A 21,335-nucleotide genomic window follows, 5' to 3' on the forward strand; every position below is an offset into this window, starting at 1 on the left:
TTGGGTCTCATCCAGTACCCTGGAGACCCTCAGCTGAATGCCTTTGATAGATTGTCACCTTACAGTGGGATCTTTGGCACAAGGTTGAGACTTTGGGTTACCTAAACCCCAGTCCCATCCCTTCCCTTGGCTGCTCATAGAGCTAAAAGCAAATTAGCCCTCCCTCAGATTACAAGATTAGTTCTGGGTTGGATCAGGGACTTTAGGTTGGGGTTGTCTTTCCTCATCCATATAATCTGACTCTCACTGGAGGGGTTTGGTCCTGGTCTTGCAGCAATGTGTGAGGTATAGGGCCTCTTGGGGGAAGAGCTGGGCGAAGTCTTCACCATCCCCTAAGAGCTGTGAGGTATCTGTTTTGGGGACAGAAAGTAGAAAAAGAGGGCTTGGAAATGTGGGTGGAAGTGATCACAGAAGGTGTTCAGTCCAAAACCAGGTGTATCAGCCCAGCTGGGGCTGGTAAGGTCCATAGGTGAGGATTCCCCCTCCTCTGTGTCCAGCCCAGGGCTGCACAACCCTCCTGGACCTTCCAGACCACAAGTTATGGCTGATGATGTGTTAAATCTTCACATAACTGATTCCTCCTTGATCAGTATCTTCTCTAGACACTCAGTGCCCTGACCATCCCTTGGCACACATGCTCTGAGTAGGGACTATCTCTCTGGTTTGTGAAGACACAAACCTTTTAGTGAAAACCCTTCTCAGTGCAGCTGCCCTGCATCCCTTCAACCAAAACACCTCAGCTGACTCCAAGAAGGAAGACAAATATCAGCCAAATCTGGTTTACAAGGAAGCTGGGAATGGGGAAAAGCTCTCTATGTCCCATTCCAACAGCACTCCCAGCTCTGGCAAGGCTCAAGGACAGCACTGGTCTTGGTGAGAGAGTTTTGACTTAAAACTTTGTTATAAGGAAAAAATGAGATATGCTTTGAAGTCTCTTTTATACAAGGGGGGAAAAAACACTGTGTTTTGTGCTTGTCCAGTGCCCTGGGACCTTCTGGTCTCTGCCTCCTCAAAAAAAAAAAAGCTCACACTCTTTCCCAACTGTGCTGGTCTATAGCCAATGTTGTGTTGTGCTTGGAATAAAGATGGGACAGCTGGTCCTGGCAGGGGCCAACCTGGGAATAAAAATCCCCCTTTTCACAGTGGAATGTTTCCTCTGCCCTGAGTCTGGGCAGGTTTCTTCATCTGAGATTCACCTCTGCTAATCTGAGCTGTGCAAACACAAGGTGACCCATCAAAGGACTATTCTCCTGCTGAGATTAAGCCCTGGTACCCAGAGACACTCACCCCAGAGCTGCCTCCTGAGCTGTGGCTCTCGGGGATGCAATGGGGTGAGACCAGACATCTCCCACAGTCCTTGTGGCCAAGGACCTGGCCAAGCAGCGATGCTCTCTCCTGGGAGGGGGGCAGGCACTTATTTACTGATTCAGCAATGCCTGCTGCTGTTATCTCCATGACGCACGGGACTCAGCCTGCTGGAATCCCTGGCATTTCTACGCAAATGCCAGTTTCAAGGTATTTCAAACATGGAGGAGAAGTCCTGGACCGGCTGACAGCAGCGGGGATGGGGCATCAGCTCTTGGGTGAAAGGAGGAAGGCTTTATACTGGCCTATAAAGCTTCACACAGGTGGTTTTGGGGGACGTTGAGTCAGACGCAAGCCAGTCCCAGCTCCAAACCCAGTGGGATTTCTGCTAAGAGTGGGCTGGCTGACATCTGCCCCCAAACCTTTCCATTTCTTTTCATTTTCTCAGAGATGGCTTAGCTGCTCCAGCTCAAGCCTCCAAATTAGAGGCTTCCTAATATCCCTAAGACTTGCCAGGGACATCCTGAAAGATGGAGAGGGATTTGGGGTATGAAAAGGAGCATTCCTATTACAAAGCCAACAAGATGCTCACAGAGCCCTAACAAGGAAAACCAGTTAAAGATGCTCAAAAGAAGGGACAAAAACTCCAATAATGAAGCTTGAAAACATGTAGGGTTTATTTTTAAGCAGCTTTTCCCCAGCTGTGAGGAGTCAGGCACTGCCTAGCCGTGCTTGTGGGGAGTGGGATACAAACCCACAGGGTGCTGTGGTGTGAGGAAGGGAGCGATGGGTGGAGTGCCTTGCCTCTGCCGCCTTCTCCCCCACACCCATTTCCTTGAAGGCAGTGAAACAAACACAACCCAAAAAGCTGTGGAAGAGCAGAAGAGGTAAAAAAGAAAGGTTGTGGTTCTGCAGCTAATGAACTCACTGCTGAGGCTGAAATGGGGGTTGTTTGGCCCCGGCTGAGAACAGCCACACTTGTGTCAGTGGTGAGGGCTCTCTGTCATCTGGTGATGACCGAACATCCCAGTCCTGGCCCCACTGAGGAGCAGGGGGATGCGTAAAGCCCCTGTTTGGGCTGGAGCTGTGAACATGTGGGCTCCCGGCCACCTCCAGCACATCAGCATCCAAGCGGAAAACCAAAGTCCCAGGGGGGCTGACAGTGCCGGGCAGGGATGGTCCCCATGGAGGAGATGGGAAGCACCCGGACTGGGAGCATGGACCCTGCTCTCCCTCTCCTGTCACCTCCCCAGCAGCCTTGAAACGCCCCTTATCACCCTATAACCTAAACAAGCCACTTTGTACCAGTCTCCCCGTCTCCAGCTTCTGCTGAGTTTTATAAACAACTTCCCCAAAGAGGCTGACGAGGATGTTTTCTCTTGCCTTGGGCAGCCCAGGAACAGGGGGTCCCGGCACCCCGGAAATGACTTGGTTATGCCTCCCCTCTCCCCGCACCCACGAGGGCTGGCCTTTGGGTGCCATTGGTCCCCAAACAGGAGCCCAGGGGCGGATGGCTCCTGCTCCTGGGGGGATATAAAGGCTGGAGGAACAGCCCCGGCTCTCTGTGCCGCTGTTTGCTGGAAGAAGGAGAGATGGGACCTGAAAGCGGCTTGATCCTCTCTCTTCTCTGCTGGGCAGTGGGCGAGGTGGCTGCCTACCCACCCTGGGATTTCTCCTGGGGTGAAGCAGCAAGCCGGGGAGCACGGGCAGACCCCCACACCTGGTCCTGGGTGGAAGACCCCCAATCTCGAGCCATCTCCAGCCAGCATCCCGTGATGGTGCAGTGCCAGGAGGCTCAGCTGGTGGTGACAGTGAACAGGGACCTCTTTGGTACTGGCCGCCTGGTCAATGTGGCCGACCTGACGCTGGGGCCAGCAGCATGCAAGCATTCCTCGCTGAACCCTGCCCACAACACCGTCACCTTCACTGCCGGCCTCCACGAGTGTGGCAGCATCGTGCAGGTAAGACCTTTTCCCCGCAGTTCTTCTCCCAGTCCCGGGATCCTGCCTGTCATCCCCCCTCCCCAAGCAGCTTCAGGCTGCAGGACCGTGCACGGGGCATCCCCTGTGATGTCAGGGGAGCTCTGGGTGCCGGACGCACAGCACCATTGAGGAACACCCTGGGGGAAGGATGAGCAGGTATATGACCCAAACCAGAGTGTTTTTGCCCAAAGCTGCTTTGCCCTTTCAGCTGGAGACATGCCGATGATGCAAAGCCCCCATGTCAGACCCATTTTGCTTGTGTTTTGGCCCATTAAGAAGTTTAACTCACAGATAATGCAGCAGGGCTCCTTCTCCATCCCCTTTTCCCTGGCTTTTCCCTCCTTTCTTTGATTTCCCCAGCATTTTTCAGTTGGGAAAGGATGGTCACATGGCTCAGTGGTAGTAGGAGGTGGGGTGGCCTCACTGCTGGTTTCTCACTGCTTTTCTGTCCAGATCACGCCGGATTCCCTCATCTACCGCACGCTCCTCAACTATGACCCTAGCCCTGCCAGCAACCCTGTCATCATCCGCAGCAACCCCGCTGTCATCCCCATCGAGTGCCACTACCCCAGGTGAGGCCCCCCCCATCCTCGGTGCCCCCTGCCCCTGTCCCTGGGGACCAGCACAGGGCCATATCCTGATGTGCGGTGGTCCTTGCCCAGGAGGGAGAATGTGAGCAGCAACGCCATCCGGCCCACCTGGGCTCCCTTCAGCTCCACACTGTCAGCAGAGGAGAGGCTGGTGTTCTCCCTGCGCCTCATGAATGGTAGGTGGGAAGCCACCCCAACCTGCAGATGGGGGATTTTTCCACGCTTTTCCCAGTGTGGGGGAGCTCAGGGACCCAGCATACCACTGGGGAGGCCAACCTACCCTATGGCAAACACCAGCACTCCTGCTTTTGGGCTGAGCCTTGGCTCTGATCCCACGGGAGCTCGGGGACAGCTGGAGTCACCCCCGCTTTGTCACCCCGGTGCTGCCTTGCAGAGGACTGGAGTGCTGAGAGACCCTTCACTGGTTTCCAACTGGGTGACGTCCTCAACATCCAAGCTGAGGTGAGCACAGAGAGCCACGTGCCACTGCGGTTGTTTGTGGACAGCTGCGTGGCCGCCCTGAGTCCCGGCACCGATTCTTCACCCCACTACACCATCATCGATTTCAATGGGTGAGTGCCAGGGACCCACCAGCAGCGGCACTGGGGGGACACACACTAGGATGCTGACTCCCTCCACCGTTCCACCCCAGGTGCCTGGTTGATGGGAGGTTGGATGACACCAGCTCTGCCTTCATCACCCCCCGGCCCCAGGAGGACGTGCTGCGCTTCAGGATTGATGTGTTCAGGTTCGCGGGGGATACCAGGAACCTGGTAAGGCTCTGTGTCCCCCCCTGCCAGCCCCAAACCAAGCCAGTGTCCCCCACCAGTGGGTTTCCATCTCTCTCCCTTGCCCTACCCACAGATCTACATCACCTGCCACCTGAAGGTGACCCCAGCAGACCAAACCCCAGACCCCCTAAACAAGGCTTGCTCCTTCAACAAAGCCAGAAACACGTGAGTAGCCACCGCACTGAGATGGGACATGTCTAGTAGGTCCCCACCAGCGTCCCACAGCACCCCAACATGGCACAGGGATGCGTCACGGACCCTGATTTGTGGGACAAATGCTCTGTGGTTGTTGAGGGGGCTTCAGTGATGATGCTCTCACTCTGCTACAGCTGGGCACCCGTGGAAGGCACCCGGGACATCTGCAGCTGCTGTGAGACAGGCAACTGTGAGTCCCCTGCACTATCCCGAAGGCTCAACCCCCTGGAGCAATGGCCCGGCCGCCGCTTCCGCCGCCACAATGCCAACGGTAAGATCCCCACGGGGATGCAGGAGACACCCCGGGGTTGCAGGATGAGCCCACCTCATCCCTCCTTCCTCCCCAGGGAAAGAGGCTGAAGCCGACGTGGTCATCGGCCCCGTTCTCCTCTCGAGGGACCTGGGCGCAGTGGGAGAGCAGAAGGAGAGAGGTCAGGGTGAGTCCCCACTGGCCACGGCACTGTGGCACAGACCCGGTGATGAGTCTTAACAGCCCCCCTTGATTTTGCAGGTGGGGTGACAGCAGTGCCTGGCGTGGGGACAGGGCTGATCTGTGTGCTGGTTGGCGTGGGGCTGGCCGGCATGGGGCTGGCCGGCATGGGGCTGACCCTCGGCGTGGGGCGCAGGAGGTGCACCCGCGCCTCGGCCTGAGCGTGGGGCAGGAGCCGAATAAAGCCTGGGAAGGACAAACCGCATCCGTGCTGCTCCCTCTGCGATGGCAACCTGGCAACATGCCTGGGTGGGGTGGGCTGCCGGGGGGGACCATCCATCCCCACACGTGGCCGTGGGGTGCTGGAGCCCCCCCAAGCTCTTGGGGACGTTCCCCCATATCTCCACTCGGGTTACAGCCCTCCCTGGGGCTCAGTTTTGGGAGGTGCCTCACTCATGGGTGACACTGGGGACAGTCCTCTCACCCCAGAGGAATCCCAGCTGTGTCCCCCCGGCCTTCGGCCCCCTCCGGGGCGGGGAGGGCAGAGCAGGGTGCGGGGGGCTCCAGCTCAGCCGGGGAAGGACCCCAATTCCTTCGGGAAGGCGCGTTTGGGGGCGTCCCTCCTGGAAAAGGACAAGTGACAGCGCGCCCCCCGCCGTGCCCCCCCCCCTCCCCGCCCCCCCCTGTGGTTTCGGGCGCTGCCCCGGCTCCTCCCGGTTCCCTCCGTCCCCCTCCACTCCGGTCCTCCCCCGGGGAGCCCCGGCGTCGAGGGAGCCGCCGTGGCCCCGCTCCCCTCGGTGGTGCCGCCGCCCCCAGCCCCGTCCCAGCCCGGAGCGGGCGGTCCCGGGGAGCTGCGGGGCGGGAGCCGGGGCCGCTCCGCGAGCAGCTCCGGGCGCCGGCAGCGCTGCCCCTGCGTCCCTCCCGGGAACGGAGCCGGGGCCCGAAGGGGCGCACCGAGCCGTGAGCGGCCGCCTCGAGCCCGGGTGAGGGGCGCCGGGGACCGCGGGCGGAGCGGGGCCGGGGCCCGGCAGCCCGGCGGGGCCGCGGGGGGTCCCGGGCCCGGCGGCAGCGGGGCTGGGCGGGCCGGAGGCGGGCGGGGGGCGGCTGCGGGCTCCGCGGGGGCTCCCCGGGCCCAGCACCGCGGGGAGCTGCGGCCCCGGCCCGGCCCGGGCCCCCCCGCGGCGGGACGCTCCTCACAGCTCCCGGCCCTGGGCCGCAGCCCACGGCTGCCCCGGCTCCGCTGGCGGACGCGCCGGCCCGGCCCCGGCCCCACGGGCGGTGGCTCAGCCCCAGGATCTTTATTTCCCTTCCAGCCCCACAGCATTTCTTTCAGCCCCATCCCGACATTAGTAACAAGCGACAAAACAAGAGGAAACAGCCTCAAGTTCTGCCAGCAGAGGTTTAAATGGATGTTAAGAAAAATTTCTTCATGGAAAGGGTTGTCAAACATTGGAACATGCTGCCCAGGGCGGCGGCGGAGTCACCATCCCTGGGGGGGTTAAAAGACGTGTAGAGGTGGCACCTGGGGACATGGTTAGTGGTGGACTTTGCAGGGTTCAGTTAATGGTTGGACTCAATGAACTTAAAGGTCTTTTCCAGCCTAAATGGTTCTATGATTATTTCAGCACCAGCCCGATGGCGTTTCTTTCAGCCCCAGCCCCTGACCCACTATTTCAACTCCAGCCCTACAGGATTTATTACAGCTCCAGACCTTTATTTCTGGCCCAGCTGCAGGGTCTTTATTTCAGTCCAAGCCACACACTGTGTATTTCAGCTCTAGCCCTACAGGTTTTTATTTCAGCTCCTGCACTATGGTATCTATTTCAGCTCTTCATTCCAGCTGCAGTGACACAGTTGGTATTTCAGCTCCAGCTCTGTGTTGTCCCAGTTCCAGTCACGCAGTTGGCATTTCTGCCCCAGCCCCAGGGTCTTTATTTCAGCTCCAGCCCCGCCGCGTTTATCTCGTCTCCAGCTCTGTGACATCTCAGCTCCAGACCCTGCCCTACAACCTGTATTTCAGCTTCAGCTCTACTCTTTGAGCTCTAGCTCCACATCTCCCCACTGCCTCCATGTGAAAGCTGCTCCAGGTTCTCACGGCAGCGCTGGGGCTGTTGAGAAGGTCGTAAATCAATCACCGTCACCACTCAAGTATCAGTATGAGCTGTCACAACTGTCCCAATAGTGGCTTAATTATCACGTCAGCCCCCCAGTGCGTAGCTCACCCACTGAGTTCAGCCTGGTACCTGCCGGCCTCACATGTTTTGGGGGCAAATGCAACCTCAGGTGAGGGTCCCATAGCCCTGCCCGACACCCCCCCACCTGCCCACAGCCCCCCAGGCTGGTGTTTGGGGGCTGGGAACAGCTGCTCGGCCTCTGGTTCCCCATCCCAAAAGGTGCCACTTGGGCTGGTCTGAGCATCAAAAACACCCGCCCTGAGCCCAGCACACCCCTGGCTTGTTTTCAGCCCCAAACGCAGCACTTGGCTCCCTTCCCATGCTCTGAAAACACAGCACATACTTTTTTTTTTTTTTTTTTTTTGGCTGCTGAACCCCCTGATTGAGCCAGGTTTTTCAGCCCCAAACGCAGCATTTTCACTCTATTTCAGGGGCTGGAACCTCCCGATTGCTGCGGCAGCCCCAAGGCAGCTCCCGGCCCCGGCAGGATGGGGAAGGAGGGGGGCGGGGGACGCTCCCCGCAGCTCCGGGCCCCGGGTGGGGAGCGCTGGGCCCGGGGGGCACCTCCCACGGGGGGGAACCGGCTCCGGGGCGCTGGGCGCAGCTCTGGCCCGCCCAGGAAAGCTTCACCGCACCTCTGTATCTTCAGGTTCGTATTTTTTTGTAAACAGTGTGTCTGTAGGATGATAATAAAATAATAACAGTCTCATTATTATCTTTAACTATACCGTTAAGGCTCAGCCCCCCCGAGGCGCCGGCCCGCGGTCCTGGCAGCGCACCCCCGCCGCCCAGGGGACGCCACGACCCACCCCCGGCTCCGGCCCCGCTCGGCACCCGCCCCCAGCCCGTCGCCCCGGCGGGCAACAGCCGGCGGGCCAAGCCCCGCTCCCACACCGGGGACGGCCCGGCCCGGCCCCGCACCCCCGCGCCGGGACACCGCCCGCCTCCGTGCCCGGGGCTCCTGCCGCCGCCTCCCACTCGACCCGTGGGCCCGACCCCGGCGGACAGGGCCTCGGCCGACAGCGCCTCCGCGGCCCGGCCGGCGCCGCCCCGCTCCCAGCCCCGCGCAGCGGCGGCACCGCCCGCCCGGCCCCGTCCAGCCAATCCCGCCCCGCCCCTCTCCGCTCCAACCAATCCGGCCCCGCCGCCGCCGCCCCGGGAGCGCGCGGCCCCCGCAGCGGGTGCTCCCCAGCGAGGCCGCCCCCGGCCCCCGGCCGAGCGCCCAGAGGCGGAAGGGCCTGAGGTCGCAGAGAGCCCGCGCCCCCCCTGCGGGGACCGCCGGGGCGGGGCCACATTGAGGGAGCGGGCCGGGATTGGACGTAGAGGAAACGGGGCGGGGCCGGATAGCAGGAAGGGGCAGGGATTGGGTGTAGAGTAGACGTGGGAGGCGGGGCCATATTGAAAGAGTGGACTGTGATTAGGTGTAGAGAAAAGAGGAGGGGCGGGGCAATATTGAAAGAGCGGATCGTGATTGGGTGTAGAGGTGAACGGGAGGGGCGGGGCCATATTGAAGAAGAGGGCCGAGATTGGGTGCAAAGGAGACGGGGGCGGGACCACTTTGAATGAACGTGTCGGGATTGGGTGTAGAGGAGCTGGGCGGGGAGGGACCATATTGAAGGCACCGGTCGGGATTGGGTGGGTTCGAGACGGGCGGGGGCGGGCCGGTTAGGTCGGATTGGGCCAAGGGGAGATGGGCGTGGCGCGGCCTCGGGCCGGGATTGGCGGCGCGGAGCGGCCGTCGGGGGGGTGGGCGGTACTGCCCCCCCGCGGGCCGCTGAGCCCGGAGGGCAGCGCCGGGAGCGGGGCGGCGGCCGGGCCGCGGGGCCGCGGAGCCCCGGGCAGGCGGCGGGAGGGGGAGGCCCGGCCCGGGCGGGCCGTGTCCCGGGGCGGGGCGGGGCCGGTCCGGTCCGTGCCCGGCGGGGGAGTGGGGCCCCGGCCCGACGGCTGCTCCCCGCTGGGGCCGGGCAGAGCTCGGGGGCGGCGAGGGGCACCGGGAGCACCGCCGGCGGGAGCGGGGGCGGGTCCGGAGCCGCCCGGGAGGCGGGGGGGTTCGGGACATCCCCTGGGCGGTGGGGCTGCGCGGGGGCGGGGGGGGCTATGGATTAAATAATAATATAGAGATAATGACACTACTGTTATTATTTTATTATCGTTTTATAAACATAATGTATAATAATAAAATTCATAAAGTGTAACAAAGTGCAGTGAAGCTTTCCCGGGTGGGAAGGGGCTGCCCCCGCTGTCCCGGCTGGAGCGTCCTCGGCCGGGCAGGAGCAGGCAGGGCCGGCCCCAGCGAGAAGCCCATCCCCGGGGCCCAGCCGGGAGCTGGTCCCACGGAGGAACCCCGGGCCGCCTCGTCCTCCTGCGGACGGGTCCCCGGCTCTCCCGGGCTGCCCGGCCCCGGGCCGGCCGCTGCCAGGTCCGTGCCCGGGAGGGGCGGGGCTAGATGGGGCGGGGCTAGATGGGGGCGGGGCGACGGGCGGGGGCGGGGCCTGCTGGGGACAAGGGGGGACTGGGGGGGGTCAGGACGTGGCACTGGGGGGAGAGGAGACGTGGGGAGACGAGGGTTGGGGCGGGAACGCCGGGATCTGGGTCAGCTGATGGCTCCCGAAGCACAAAGGATGTCACCAAGAGGGTGGCCGTGTCCCACACCCCCTCCCCGGCCAGGAGGAGCACTGTGGGGGTGTCAGGGAGCGCATCCTTCCTCCTCCCCCCCACCATGTGCGGTGCCTTCTGCTCCCCAGCATCCAGGATTCAAGGACAACATCAAAAAGCCAACGTCTATTCCCGTGGGTCACCTCTCAGGGGAGATCCCCATCCCATCCGTGGCCCCGGAGGGCTGTCACGGTGTCACGCGGTCTCAGTTAAACACCAAACCCTCAAAAGCAACGTGTTTTAATGATTTCTGGTTTTAAAGCTCGTGAAAATAATAATAATAAAAAACTCAAGACTTCCAGTCATCTCAAGGACTCCCTCCCTAGTTTTAAAAGCCGAACAGATGGAGCAAGCCCCCCTGTTAAGGTGACGGGATTTCCAGCACCTTCAGTCCCAAAAGCATCCCGTCGTGGCAGGTACCTCGAGAAGAGGGGTCGAGCATCCCTGCCAGGGCAACACCTCCAAATCGGGGCTGTCGTCTTCTTCCCCAGGGAGGTGGCATTACCGGAGACCCCCCCCAAAAAAAAGGCCGAAGGGGTTAAAGACTACAGAGCTCTCTATTGCTAATATGCGATTTACATCATTTATACAGCACTTAGGGGCCCCTGCCTTTATTCCAGCTAAAATTCAGCATCGGTTTCCCTTAGAAAATGGAAAAAAAATGAAAGTTAAAGAAAAGTTAAGTATAAAAAATATTTCAAAGATCCATTCTCGCTTCTCCTCCTTTTAACATGAAGAAATTTTTTTTTTTGAGGGGGGTCTCAAGGAGCTGCTGCTGGGCTCCGGGGTCTCCAGTGGGACAGAGAAGCCACTTCAGGCACTTTCTCAAGAGGGGGACAGAGGCTGGGGCAGGTGACATCCCTCTGGCCCTGCTCCCATCAAGATCTGAAAGAAGACACAACAAAAAAAAAAAATCCCAGGATTTGGAGAATGCGCTTAGGAAGACATTTTTAAATGTTATACCAAAGGCAGGGGTGGTCTTTTGAAACTCAGCTTCCTTCTTCCCTAGAATAACAAGGAAATTGAATATAAACATCCCAAAAGGGAGTGAGACACCAACCCCCAACTCCACTGCTGGCGAAATCCAGCTGCTTTTTTTTATGCTGGCAGAGAAACCCTGATGAAAGGGACAAAAAAGGGAATTAAACTGCTCAGATCCGACCCCCATCTCTGGTTTTTTTTGATGGCCAAGGGAAGAACAGAGCACAGATGGACAGAGAAGGACAGACAGGCATCTCCTTACTGGGAAATCTTGCAGTTTGTCGTGGCAACATAGCGTCCGGTGTAATGGATGTTGCACCTCACCACGTTGTTGGTGAAGTCCGACTCCAGGACGATGTATTTGGGGTTCACTTGAACCTAAAAATGGGGGAAAGGGAAGAAAAAACACCCCTAAAAATTAGTAAGAGGGTGGACCAACAGCACACAATCCATGTTAAAGAGATAGCCCTGAAAAAGGTGCACAGTCCTGAACCCAATGGTTAAGAAGGTCCCAAACCAACCCTAAACTGGTAACGTTTGCCCCTAAAAATCTCCCCCAGTGACCCTGGCCACCTTTAAGACGTAATTCCCTGGCTGCACGTCTGTTATATCGATCCACTGGCAGTCGATGTCGGCGTTGTAGGTGTCATAGCAGCCCGGGCTTAAGCCCTGCGGGGAGAAAAGGGGGTTCAGGGTGTGCTGCGGAGTGCTGACACCCGAGGAACCCTTTAAACATCCCCACCAAAGGCACCTGAGTATGGGCCGTGCAGGCGTAACGCTTCAGGTTGCCGAAATCACAGGTGGTGTCCTCCAGGCAGAAGCTGGCCTTGTGGCCCTCGGCCACCTTCCTCCCCGTGGTGGCATCCAGCAGGTCGTAGTGGCTGAACTCATCCATGCTGTGGTAGTGCCTGGGGATGGGGGGGGACGGACCCACAGTCAGAGTGACCACCCCAAATTACTCCATCCCCTTCCCCAGTGTGATTCTGGGGGCTCCTCATCAATCCTGGGCTTGTCAGCCCCCTCCTTGGGGACATTAATTGGAGGAGCTTGGTGGCTTTAGGGACAAAGAGGCAAAGCAAGGTGACACCCGCCCCCCACTCACCCAGAAAGATCTCAAAGCAAAGCCACAAAAAGGGGGAAATGCCATTAAAAAAGCCTTAAAACTACCATGAAAAGGAGGGCTGATGGAGGGGAGGTGGGGACACTCACTGATGACAGCTGTGCCACTCCCAGCTGTGCCGGGGCCGGCTGGGCAGAAAGTCGGCCGTGCCCTGGTTCTTCACCCGCTGGGGAAACCGCAGGAGCACCCGCACGTCGTAGTCGGTGGCTTCAGCGGTGTAGGCGGTGCTGAGGACATTGGGGAGAGTCAATGCCAATGTCCCCCCTGCCCTCGGCCCCAGCCCCAGGGGACAGATTCCCCCCGCCCCGGCCCAATTTGTGGGGTGCAGGCTCAGTCCTGGCACCCCTGGGGAGGGAAATCCCCAGCAAGCGCCTGGGAGAACTTCCTCTGTGGAAAAGGAAATGATGACAAAAGGAGAGGAGAGAAGGTCCCCTGCGCTGCAGCACCTGCCAGACACCTTTGTGCTTTGCTTTGCTCTTTGCTTTGCTTCAAATTTTGCTTAGCTCTTCCCTTTGCTTTTTCCTTTCTCCTCTCTCCTCTCCTCTCCTCTCCTCTCCTCTCCTCTCCTCTCCTCTCCTCTCCTCTCCTCTCCTCTCCTCTCCTCTCCTCTCCTCTCCTCTCCTCTCCTCTCCTCTTCCCTTTCCCTTTTCCTCTCCCTTCCTTTCTCCTCTCCTCCAGCCTTCTCCTCCTTCCCCTTTCCTTTCCCCTTTCTTTTCCCCTTCTCTCCTCCATCCTTTTCTTTCATCTTTCTCCTTCTTCCCCATCCCTCTTCCCTCTCCCCTTTCCTTCCCCTCTCCTCCATCCTCTCCCTCCACCAGCACATCCTCCATGCCCCCCCACCTGCCCGCTACCCACTGCCCCTTTGCCCCAGGACCCCCCTCTCTCTCTCCGTGTTCCCATGTCCCCTGCACCCCAGGACACAGCCTGTACCCCATGGCTGCTCCTACCTGGCCAGGCACTTCTCCTCGGCCGCGCAGCGCAGTGAGTACAGGTGAGCTCGCTGCACGTAGGTGGACGCTTGCACATAGTTGGGGTCTGGCACCAAGTCAGGGAGACCTGCCAGGAGGATGGGGACAGCCCTTAGGACGGACACAGGGCCTGGGGACAAGGCTTGGGGATGCAGTGGTCCCCTCCTAGAAGGAGCCAGCCCCGACCTCGTGGGGAAGTTTTGCTTCAGCCACCACCACATTTTTTTAATTTTAAACTGCAGACGGAAAATCCTCCCTTCCCCCCCCCAGCTCCTGCTGGCAAATCCCAGGCCTCCATTTTCCTACAGCAGGATTGCTCAACCCGTCCTCCTGGAAGCGATTACACCCAGCCCTGCCCGGCCACTGTGCCCGGCCGCCCTGAGAGAGGTTATAGGGGTCCCCCCGAGCCCCCCCATTCCCACCTCCGCAGCAGCCAGGGATGGGGGGGTGACACGACCCCCAGAAATGGTGGTCCCTATTTCCTGCCCTGTTTCCTGTTTTTCACCCCAAAACAGGGGTGTAAGCATGGGCTCTGCAAACCCTGGGCCCCCCGCGCCATCATCCCTCCTCTCCTTTAATTCCCAATGTTGCCCCATGCTTGGGGCCAAGCCGAAGCGAGCTGCAGACACACAGACAGACAGACAGACAGACAGCTGCAGGGATGGGCGGGCGCTGCCTTGCTTTCCAAAAGCATTATGGAGTCCAGCTGGAGCTGGCAGTTTCCACCCCCCACCGCCCCCAGCAACGCCCTTTCACACCTCCCCTTCCCAAAGGCTCCTCTGGGACCACGGACCCGGAAAGCATCCTTCACACCTGCCCCTCAAGAAGGACCAGGACGGAGGGGATGCTCCCCAGGCACTATGTGCCTCAGTTTCCCTCCTCAGAGGCCTCTGCAAAGCCAAGCCCTGCTCCACAACAACCTCTGCTTAGCATCTCTCCTCCTGCAAGCTCACCAGTCTGTCCCCATCCCTATCCTCAGCCCCATCTTCATCCCCATTCCCAGCCCCAGCCCCAGCCTCACCTCTCAACCTCATCCCCTTTCCCAACCCCCTCCCTATACCCATCCCCATCTTCACCCCCATGCCTGTCTCTCTCCCCATCCACATCCCCATCTTTATCCCTATTCTCACCCCCATTCTTGTCCTCATCCGTCTCCTCATCCTCATCCCCATCCCCTTCCTCATCCTCATTCCCATCCCCTTTCAGGGGACCAGAGAGCTTCAGCCACACCAGCTCCTCCCCTTGCACCCAGACACTTTCCAGCACACTTCCTTTTTTTTTCCCTCCTATTTTTTTATCCCTATTTTCCCTTTTTTCCATGGGCAAAAAGAACAATGCCTTCTTGTTTCTTGGCCTGCCTTCCCTCGAGGGATCACGTCACTCCATTGGAGCTCGTTTCCTGCCCCGCTTGCTTGGTCATCGCTGCTGATGTAATACCCAGGGGGGGCCACGCACGCCAGGGGGGAAAATCAGAAAAGCTTGGAAAGACTTTTTCTCCCCCCTTAAAAAAATTAATAATAAAAAAAGCGACTGAGAAAGACCCCTGGGCCCCGTCCTGCTTGTGAGAGGAACGTTTGTCATTTATGAAACAGTTTTTCCTCCCCACTGTTGTTTATAATAAATTCTTGGACGCTCCAGAGAGAAACCCGACGCCTTTACCAACAGGGAGTTTTATTTTCCCCCCACGACGGAGCTTGCCCTGGATGGCCCCATTGTTATTGTAGGGTCTCACGCCTGATTTTCAGCTCAGGCCCAGCAGCAAAGGGTCAAACCGCAAGTTCCGGCATTGTTTGGGTTAACAGGATGGCAGAATGTGGCCCCACCACCTTCCAAATGTCCCCTTATCACAGCAGGGTGCTGAACTGTCCCCATCCAGGGCTGGCCAAACGCTGATCCTTTTTGCTGAGCCAGCACTTTTCCATCTCCTGCAAGTCAGGGGACCTGGCAGCCCCCCACTATCGCCTCTGAAAAGGGACAACCACAGCAAGAAAATGTTTGTTTTTCCTCCTCCGCCCCTCGGCCTGCCCCGGGTTGCTGCCAGAGAAGATTTCCTTCTTCTTCACCGTGAAAATTAGAATAATAAAAAAAGGCAGGCCTGCTCCCCACCGCGCTGTTTGTGCAGGTGTGCTGGGCTTAGCCAAAAAATCCCAGCTCCAGCAGTTTTCCAAGAGGGTGGCTGCTTGGCCTCCCTGTGCCCGGCAGTGCTGTGTCCCAGCCCTGGAGATGCAGGGACCACCAAAGGGGGTGGCTGTGAGCAGCAGGGACAAAGATGTGGGGACAAACCCACGCGACCAAGATGCACCCCTCCAGCCCAGCCCAGCCCTGCAGCATCCCTTCTCCAGCACCTCTGGACTCATCCCTTCATCCCCCCCATCCCCCCCCCGAATCTTCTCAGGTTCCCCAGTTGGTTGTTAAACGCCTGAAGACAGCAACAAAATCAACCCAAACCCACCGCCAAGCCCACAAAAGGGTGACGTTCCCAGCAAGATTGTCATCTCCTGGCCCAGGTGCCTCATCCATGAGTGACAGCATCCTCGGGTGTCATCACAGCCACCACGACTCTTAGTGGGTACCAAAATCCCCATCACCCCATGGGATTTCCAAATCCCATCCCATTCGAAAACGAACCCCAGGCAACCCATTTGCATGAGGGCAAGGTGAAAAACCCCACTGGAGATGGAGCAAAGCAGAGGGGAGGGGTCCAGGGCAGGGGTCAGGGTGAGGAAGCCCCTGGAGATGGATCCTTGGGGGTTGGTCGAGGGCGGGGAGCCCCGGTGGGAACTGGCACCTTGGCTGAACCCCACGAGGAGAGGTGGGCTATCTGCCTCCATGGCTTAGACGCCATGGGTTCAGCTTTCACCATCCTCCTTTGCATGAGATGATTCAGGCCCTGAGCAAGATCTGGGTGACACTTGGGTCCTCTGCAGCGGTCCTGAGCAGGAGACATGAAGACTTTTGGTGTCTCCTCCCCATCTTTTTGCCGAAGCCTGATTTGCTGCATTTATCCCCCTCCCTTCGCCAAGGCACATGAGATGTTCCTCTCCTACCTTCACCATGGCCTGGCCACCTAGAGATTTAGGAATGGAAACTATTTCAACTCTCGTCTTCCAAGACATCTTCATCGGCTGGCTTGGTAGGAGGGAGGCGGATGACCCACAACACACATGAAAACCCCAGTAAAGCCCCTCATAAAAGCAGGTGGGATCTAATTGCTTAATTAACCCCCCCAGGTGCCCCAGCGAGGGGCTGGGAATGCCACACATTCCTGACTGAGCCATGGGATTAGGAGGCTCTTAAAGAGCTTAGGCGCATAATTAACATCTGATTCGGCTTTATAAAGTGTTTTGACCAATTAAGAAACCTGCCTGAAGGGTGGCCCTGAAGGTGACAGGCTTGGAGGCTTTTCTGGTGACCCCCAGGGAGGTGACAGCTTTCCACAAACAAACCTTGGCTGGAAAGAGCAGCAGGTGACCTGAAGGAGAGGCCGGGCAGTGGGGTGACCCCAGAGAGCCACCTCCCTGGGCTGGCGAGATGATTTTTATTCCCTTCTTTAGATTTATTAAGGAAAAATGTGAAGAAGGAGACTGAGGGGCTCCTGCACGGAGAGGTGGGTGTCCCGTTGATGGCCTCATTGGCCAACGAGTGTTGTCCACCCACCCATGGGTACCCCAATCCCCCTGGCAGAGTCACAGCACCAGCACCTCCTGGCCCAGCTTCCAGGGATCCTTGAAGGACACATCCTTTGCCAACTGGGAGGAGATAAGCTTGGCAGGCATCTTCCCATTTCCTTCTATCACCTCGGGTCATCTGCAGGGAGCCGTCCCCAGGTGACACGGGACTGCAGCATCCCTCATCCCTGAATCCCTCACCCCTCCATCCCTCGCCTGGCAGAAGCGGCTGCTCCCAGCAAGGTGGGCAGAGATCAGGAGGAAGATCCTCTCTGTACAAACCCTGTCCCCAACTTCTTTCCCACACATCTTCGGCGAGGCCAAATGGACCTCGGGCTGACCTAGCCCGGCTGCTCTCGCTGTGTTTACTCGATCGCACGCAACGGGGCAGGGCTGGGATGAATGCTTCCCCCAGTACAAACCCTCTGGGATGGGTTTTTCTCAGAAACCAGGGATGGGGCTGGATGGGTTATGGGGTCAGATGGGTCAGAGGCTCCAGCTGAGATGAGTTTCCCAAGGGACAGGCAGGGAACAGATCCCCCAGGCTGCTGCTCCTCACACCCTCCAGCCTTGCTTCCAATTTCACCATGGAGCAAAAACACTCTCGGCAAGCCTCAGCCAAAAGCCGCAGGATTTCATCAGGATTAGGGTCAGTGGGATGTGAAATGACAGCGTCCCTGCTGCGACTTTGGTCCCCTGCTGCAGCCTTGATGCAACCAGCACGGGTGGGCGATGGGTACGACCGGCCCCGGCTGAGGCAGCACAGATCCACCTGTCAACCGAGCGTGCCCCAGCACGGGGCACACAGCCAGGACGGCACTGTCTTACCCCAGGAACACGGCGTGTCTCCAACCCACAGTACGCTGTCACCCCACAGATGCAGGATGACCTGGGACATGTCACACGGCCACCCCAGGAGCATGGTGTGACCCCAACAAGCCATCCCATGCAGGGATGGCCTGGGACATGGCACAGACCCACCCCGTGAGCACAGCATCCTCCCATCCCACAGCACAGACCCACCCCACAAATGCAGGACAACCTGGGACATGGCACAGACCCCCCACAAGTCCAGACCCTACTGGAACTTGCTCCTTTGCACCCCTTCCCTTTCCTCCCTGGTTTGCACCATCATTCCCAAAATATGTAGGGTCTCCAACAGCCTCTTGGCAGCCCCTCGGCCACATTTGTCCCCATAGCACCAGGGCAGCATCCTTGGAGAGCGACTGGTACTGGACACAGGCACCTCAGGGATGTCTTCTCCCCAGGTGATGAAACATCCAGGCACCATCCCACCCTGGGGAGCTGCCACCCGCCCCAGGGTCCCCCCCAGACTCACCCCGTCCACCATGGCTGGGCCTGTAGACGCTGCCCACGCTGACCCGGGCTTGGCTATCGGGCACAGCTTGTGGCATTTCAGGGCTCCTGGCAGGCAGGTAGGGCTCGGGGCGAGGAACGCCGTAAGGCTCCAGCGCCCGAAAAGGCGGCTGTGGCTCGTAGGGTGGGTACTGGCCCCCGTACCCTGTCCCGGCGGGAGGTTGTAGGTTGTCCGCTGCTGCGATGCCGTGGCCGGCGGGTTGCTGGTTGGCGTACGAGTCCTGGCTGCCCTGCTCTGGTGAGCCCCCCGTGTCGTGGTACAAGCTATGGGAGTACCGGCGGTCCAGCCCATCAACTGGTTGGGGGGCAGCGGGCACGTAGGGGCGTTCGGCCGCCGGGTAGTAACCCTGGGCTCTATAGGGGTTCTGCTCCTCCCCGTAGTCCTCGTAGCGTGCCCGGGGTTGGAAGGGGTACACCACGCTGGCGCTTGCCGCCGCGGAAGCCACGGCCGCCCCGCCGGTGCCGGTGCTGCGGTAATAGGTGTACGCCTCGTCGTACGCCCGGGGTGCCTCGTAGGGCTCGTACTGGGGGGCGAAGGGGAATTGGGGGTACGCCGGCTGCCCGACGGAGGCGTAGGCGAAGGAGGAGGAGGAGGAGGAGGAGGATTGGCGCGAGCGGCCGGCAGGCCGTACCCGTTGCGAGGCGGTAGTGTCGCCCACCGGTCCCTCACGCCAGTTTTCGGGCACCTGCCCGAACCCGAAGGGATGCCGCGTCTGCCCCCGCACCGTCTCGGAGCCCGGCCGCGGCGGGACGGCCGGTGCCTGCCGCCGGACGCTGCCCGTTCCTCCGGTCACCGCTCCCGCCAGCAGCAACCGGTTCCCTCCGGGCCTCTCCTGCCCCGCCGGTACATACTCGGCGCCGGTATTAAGCAAGCTGTAAACGCGGCCGTTGTTCTCCCACTGGATCAGCTGCCTCCACGGCTGCCCGCCGCCTGCCTGCTCCTGCCCGCCCGCCAGCAGGCAGAGCCCGCAGCCCAGCGCTGCCCACAGCCCCCAGGCTCCCCGCCGCGCCATCCCGGTAGCGGTTGCCCGCCGGCCCCCGGCCCCGCGGCGGCTTCCCCCAGCGCCCGCCGCCCAGCCCCGGCGGAGCGGCTCCCGGGGCGGGCGGAGCGGCCGCGCTCCCCGGCGGCGGCGGCGGCGGCGGCGGCAGCGGGGAGGGAAGCGGGGGGGGGGGGAGCGGCGCCGCCGGGTCCTAGGACCCGCCTCCGGCACGGATCCTGCCCCGGGGGAGCCGCGAGGGAGGGCTGCAGGGTGCTGGCCGCACGCAAAGTTCCATTCGGGATAAAAACCCTGAGATTTAGGCTTCCTGACACTGTTTTAAAACCCGGGCACGTTTCATACCTTCAAAATTTGGGGCGAATCCTGCGGGGTTTTGGTCCTAGGAACTGCCTCCGGCATGGATCCTGCCCCCCAGGAGCTGGGGCGAAGGCTGCAAGGTGCTGACTGCAAGCAAAAGGCATCCACTCGGGATGAAAACCTGAAATTTCTGCTTTTTTACACTCTTTTAAAACCCTGGCATGACACGTGCCTTCAATATTTGGGCTGAATTCCATGGGTTTTAGTGTTAGGCAATACCTCAAAATAGGGGTCGGCTTGATGGGGCAACACGATGCAATCCTGCCCCTTGCCACTGCTCAGAAGGACCCCATTTTCCCACAAAGGAACCCAAATTCACAACAGTGGCCATCCCACTTGGAGACCTGATACCAGGGTGAGGGCCTGGACAAGCACCTTCACTCCTTCAGGAAAGCTTTTGATATGTTTCAAAGGGGAAACTGTGCCAAAAAATTGGAGCTTTCCCCCAGAATTTGTCTCTTTGTGACAACTTGGGTTTTTTTCCCTTGATATTGTATCCCCAGTGAGGACAATATACTGCACAATATATTTTTAACAAGCTCCAGGGAGAAATAAAACCAGAGACTGATTGGTAACTTAGGTGTGGAAATATTAAATAAAAAGGGGAGACCTGAGGAGTGAATCTGAGGGTCTCCCCAACCCTGCTGCCTGCTGGATCTGGCCCATGCAAACCCCAAAACCATCACCAGTCCGGGGCTGTCGCCTCCTCCACATCACCAAATGAAGGGCCTGTGCAACCAGAGCCCCGGGGCCTCGCCACTTCATCCTCCCTGGGTCCCCCCGAACCCCCCACCTGCCTTTTTACAGCCCCACAACCCCATCCTGGCATCATTAGGGGGTTATTTCAGGGCAGAAATGAGGCTGGGAAAAAGCATCTCAACAGCTTTCCTTCCATTTTCTACCCTGGGGAAACTGAGGCAGCACCCCAAAAGCTGGAGCAGACACCCCAACCCCTGCCAGCCCCCAGTTGCTAGAGCGGCCCTTGTGCCACTCCGCACTTTCCTGTTGCTTTAAGTCCCGGCCGTAGGGACGTGTGTTTTCCACGTGTAGATTTTTCCTTTTCCCCTTTTTCCCCCCCTCCCGCCGCTTTCGTTCCCAGCCCCAAAGCTGGGGATGGAGCCAGGATGAAGGCCGGGGGCCAAGGCCAGCCTGACCACAGGGGATCCCAGCACCGGGTCTTACCGGAGGACCTGAATCCCCACCGTGGGACCCCCCAATTCTCTGCATCCCCCAATATTTCTTTGCTTTTCCTTGCTCCCCCTGCTCCCGCCCGCGCTCCTCCCTTCTCCCCGCAGGGACTGGAAATACCAGAGTTGATGTAATAGGCAGCGCGGCGCTGGCCAGGAAGGAAAGCCTGGCCTAACCTCCTCCTCCCACATCCCCACGGCCCCACGGCTGCCTGTCATGAGTGGGGACGGGGACACGGGGAGCTGGCTGCAGGTCGCTCCCCTCGGCATCACCCCAGCCCTGCACACAGCCAGGATTTTGGGGAGGGATAGGGCTTGCTGTGATGTAGGGGGGGACAGGGTTACCCCCACCCCTGTGTGGGGCAGGGAGGGATGATGAGGGGGAGTCCCCTATAGTTTTGGTTCAAGGGTGGGGGTCCTGCGTGGCTCCGCACACAGTCCCACTCCCCAGGCCGTGAGATGCCACCGGGATGTGGTGGCTGAGGGGACAGGCTGCCAGACCCATAACCCTTAAAGGGGAGGGGTAAGGACATGAGGGGTCCCACCCCCCCCATCCC

The 21,335-nt window shown here is 59.6% G+C and overlaps 2 protein-coding genes across 3 annotated transcripts; one reads left to right on the plus strand and one right to left on the minus strand.

Moving 5' to 3' along the window:
• Positions 1-2,897: 2,897 nt before the first annotated feature.
• On the plus strand, positions 2,898-5,514 carry LOC141965478 (zona pellucida sperm-binding protein 3-like). Its single transcript, XM_074917160.1, has 9 exons — positions 2,898-3,266; positions 3,741-3,859; positions 3,950-4,053; positions 4,272-4,449; positions 4,530-4,650; positions 4,742-4,833; positions 4,998-5,134; positions 5,217-5,300; positions 5,375-5,514. Exons 1-9 carry the CDS (start codon positions 2,898-2,900, stop codon positions 5,512-5,514), a joined length of 1,344 nt encoding a protein of 447 aa, XP_074773261.1.
• Positions 5,515-10,346: 4,832 nt separating this feature from the next.
• On the minus strand, positions 10,347-19,339 carry LOXL1 (lysyl oxidase like 1). 2 transcript variants are annotated; one of them, XM_074917343.1, is made up of 7 exons: positions 18,199-19,339; positions 13,171-13,279; positions 12,313-12,450; positions 11,855-12,011; positions 11,677-11,772; positions 11,366-11,481; positions 10,347-11,007 (listed from the first exon to the last, which is right to left on the minus strand). In XM_074917343.1, the coding sequence occupies exons 1-7, from the start codon at positions 19,247-19,249 to the stop codon at positions 11,001-11,003; spliced, it is 1,674 nt and encodes a 557-aa protein (XP_074773444.1). In that variant the 5' UTR covers positions 19,250-19,339; the 3' UTR covers positions 10,347-11,000. The 2 variants fall into 2 exon arrangements, with proteins under 2 accessions (XP_074773444.1, XP_074773445.1); XM_074917344.1 differs by lacking the exon at positions 11,677-11,772.
• Between the last annotated feature and the right edge of the window lie 1,996 nt (positions 19,340-21,335).

The sequence above is a fragment of the Athene noctua genome, chromosome 13 (assembly GCF_965140245.1).
Source record: "Athene noctua chromosome 13, bAthNoc1.hap1.1, whole genome shotgun sequence".
NCBI classification, from domain to species: domain Eukaryota; kingdom Metazoa; phylum Chordata; class Aves; order Strigiformes; family Strigidae; genus Athene; species Athene noctua.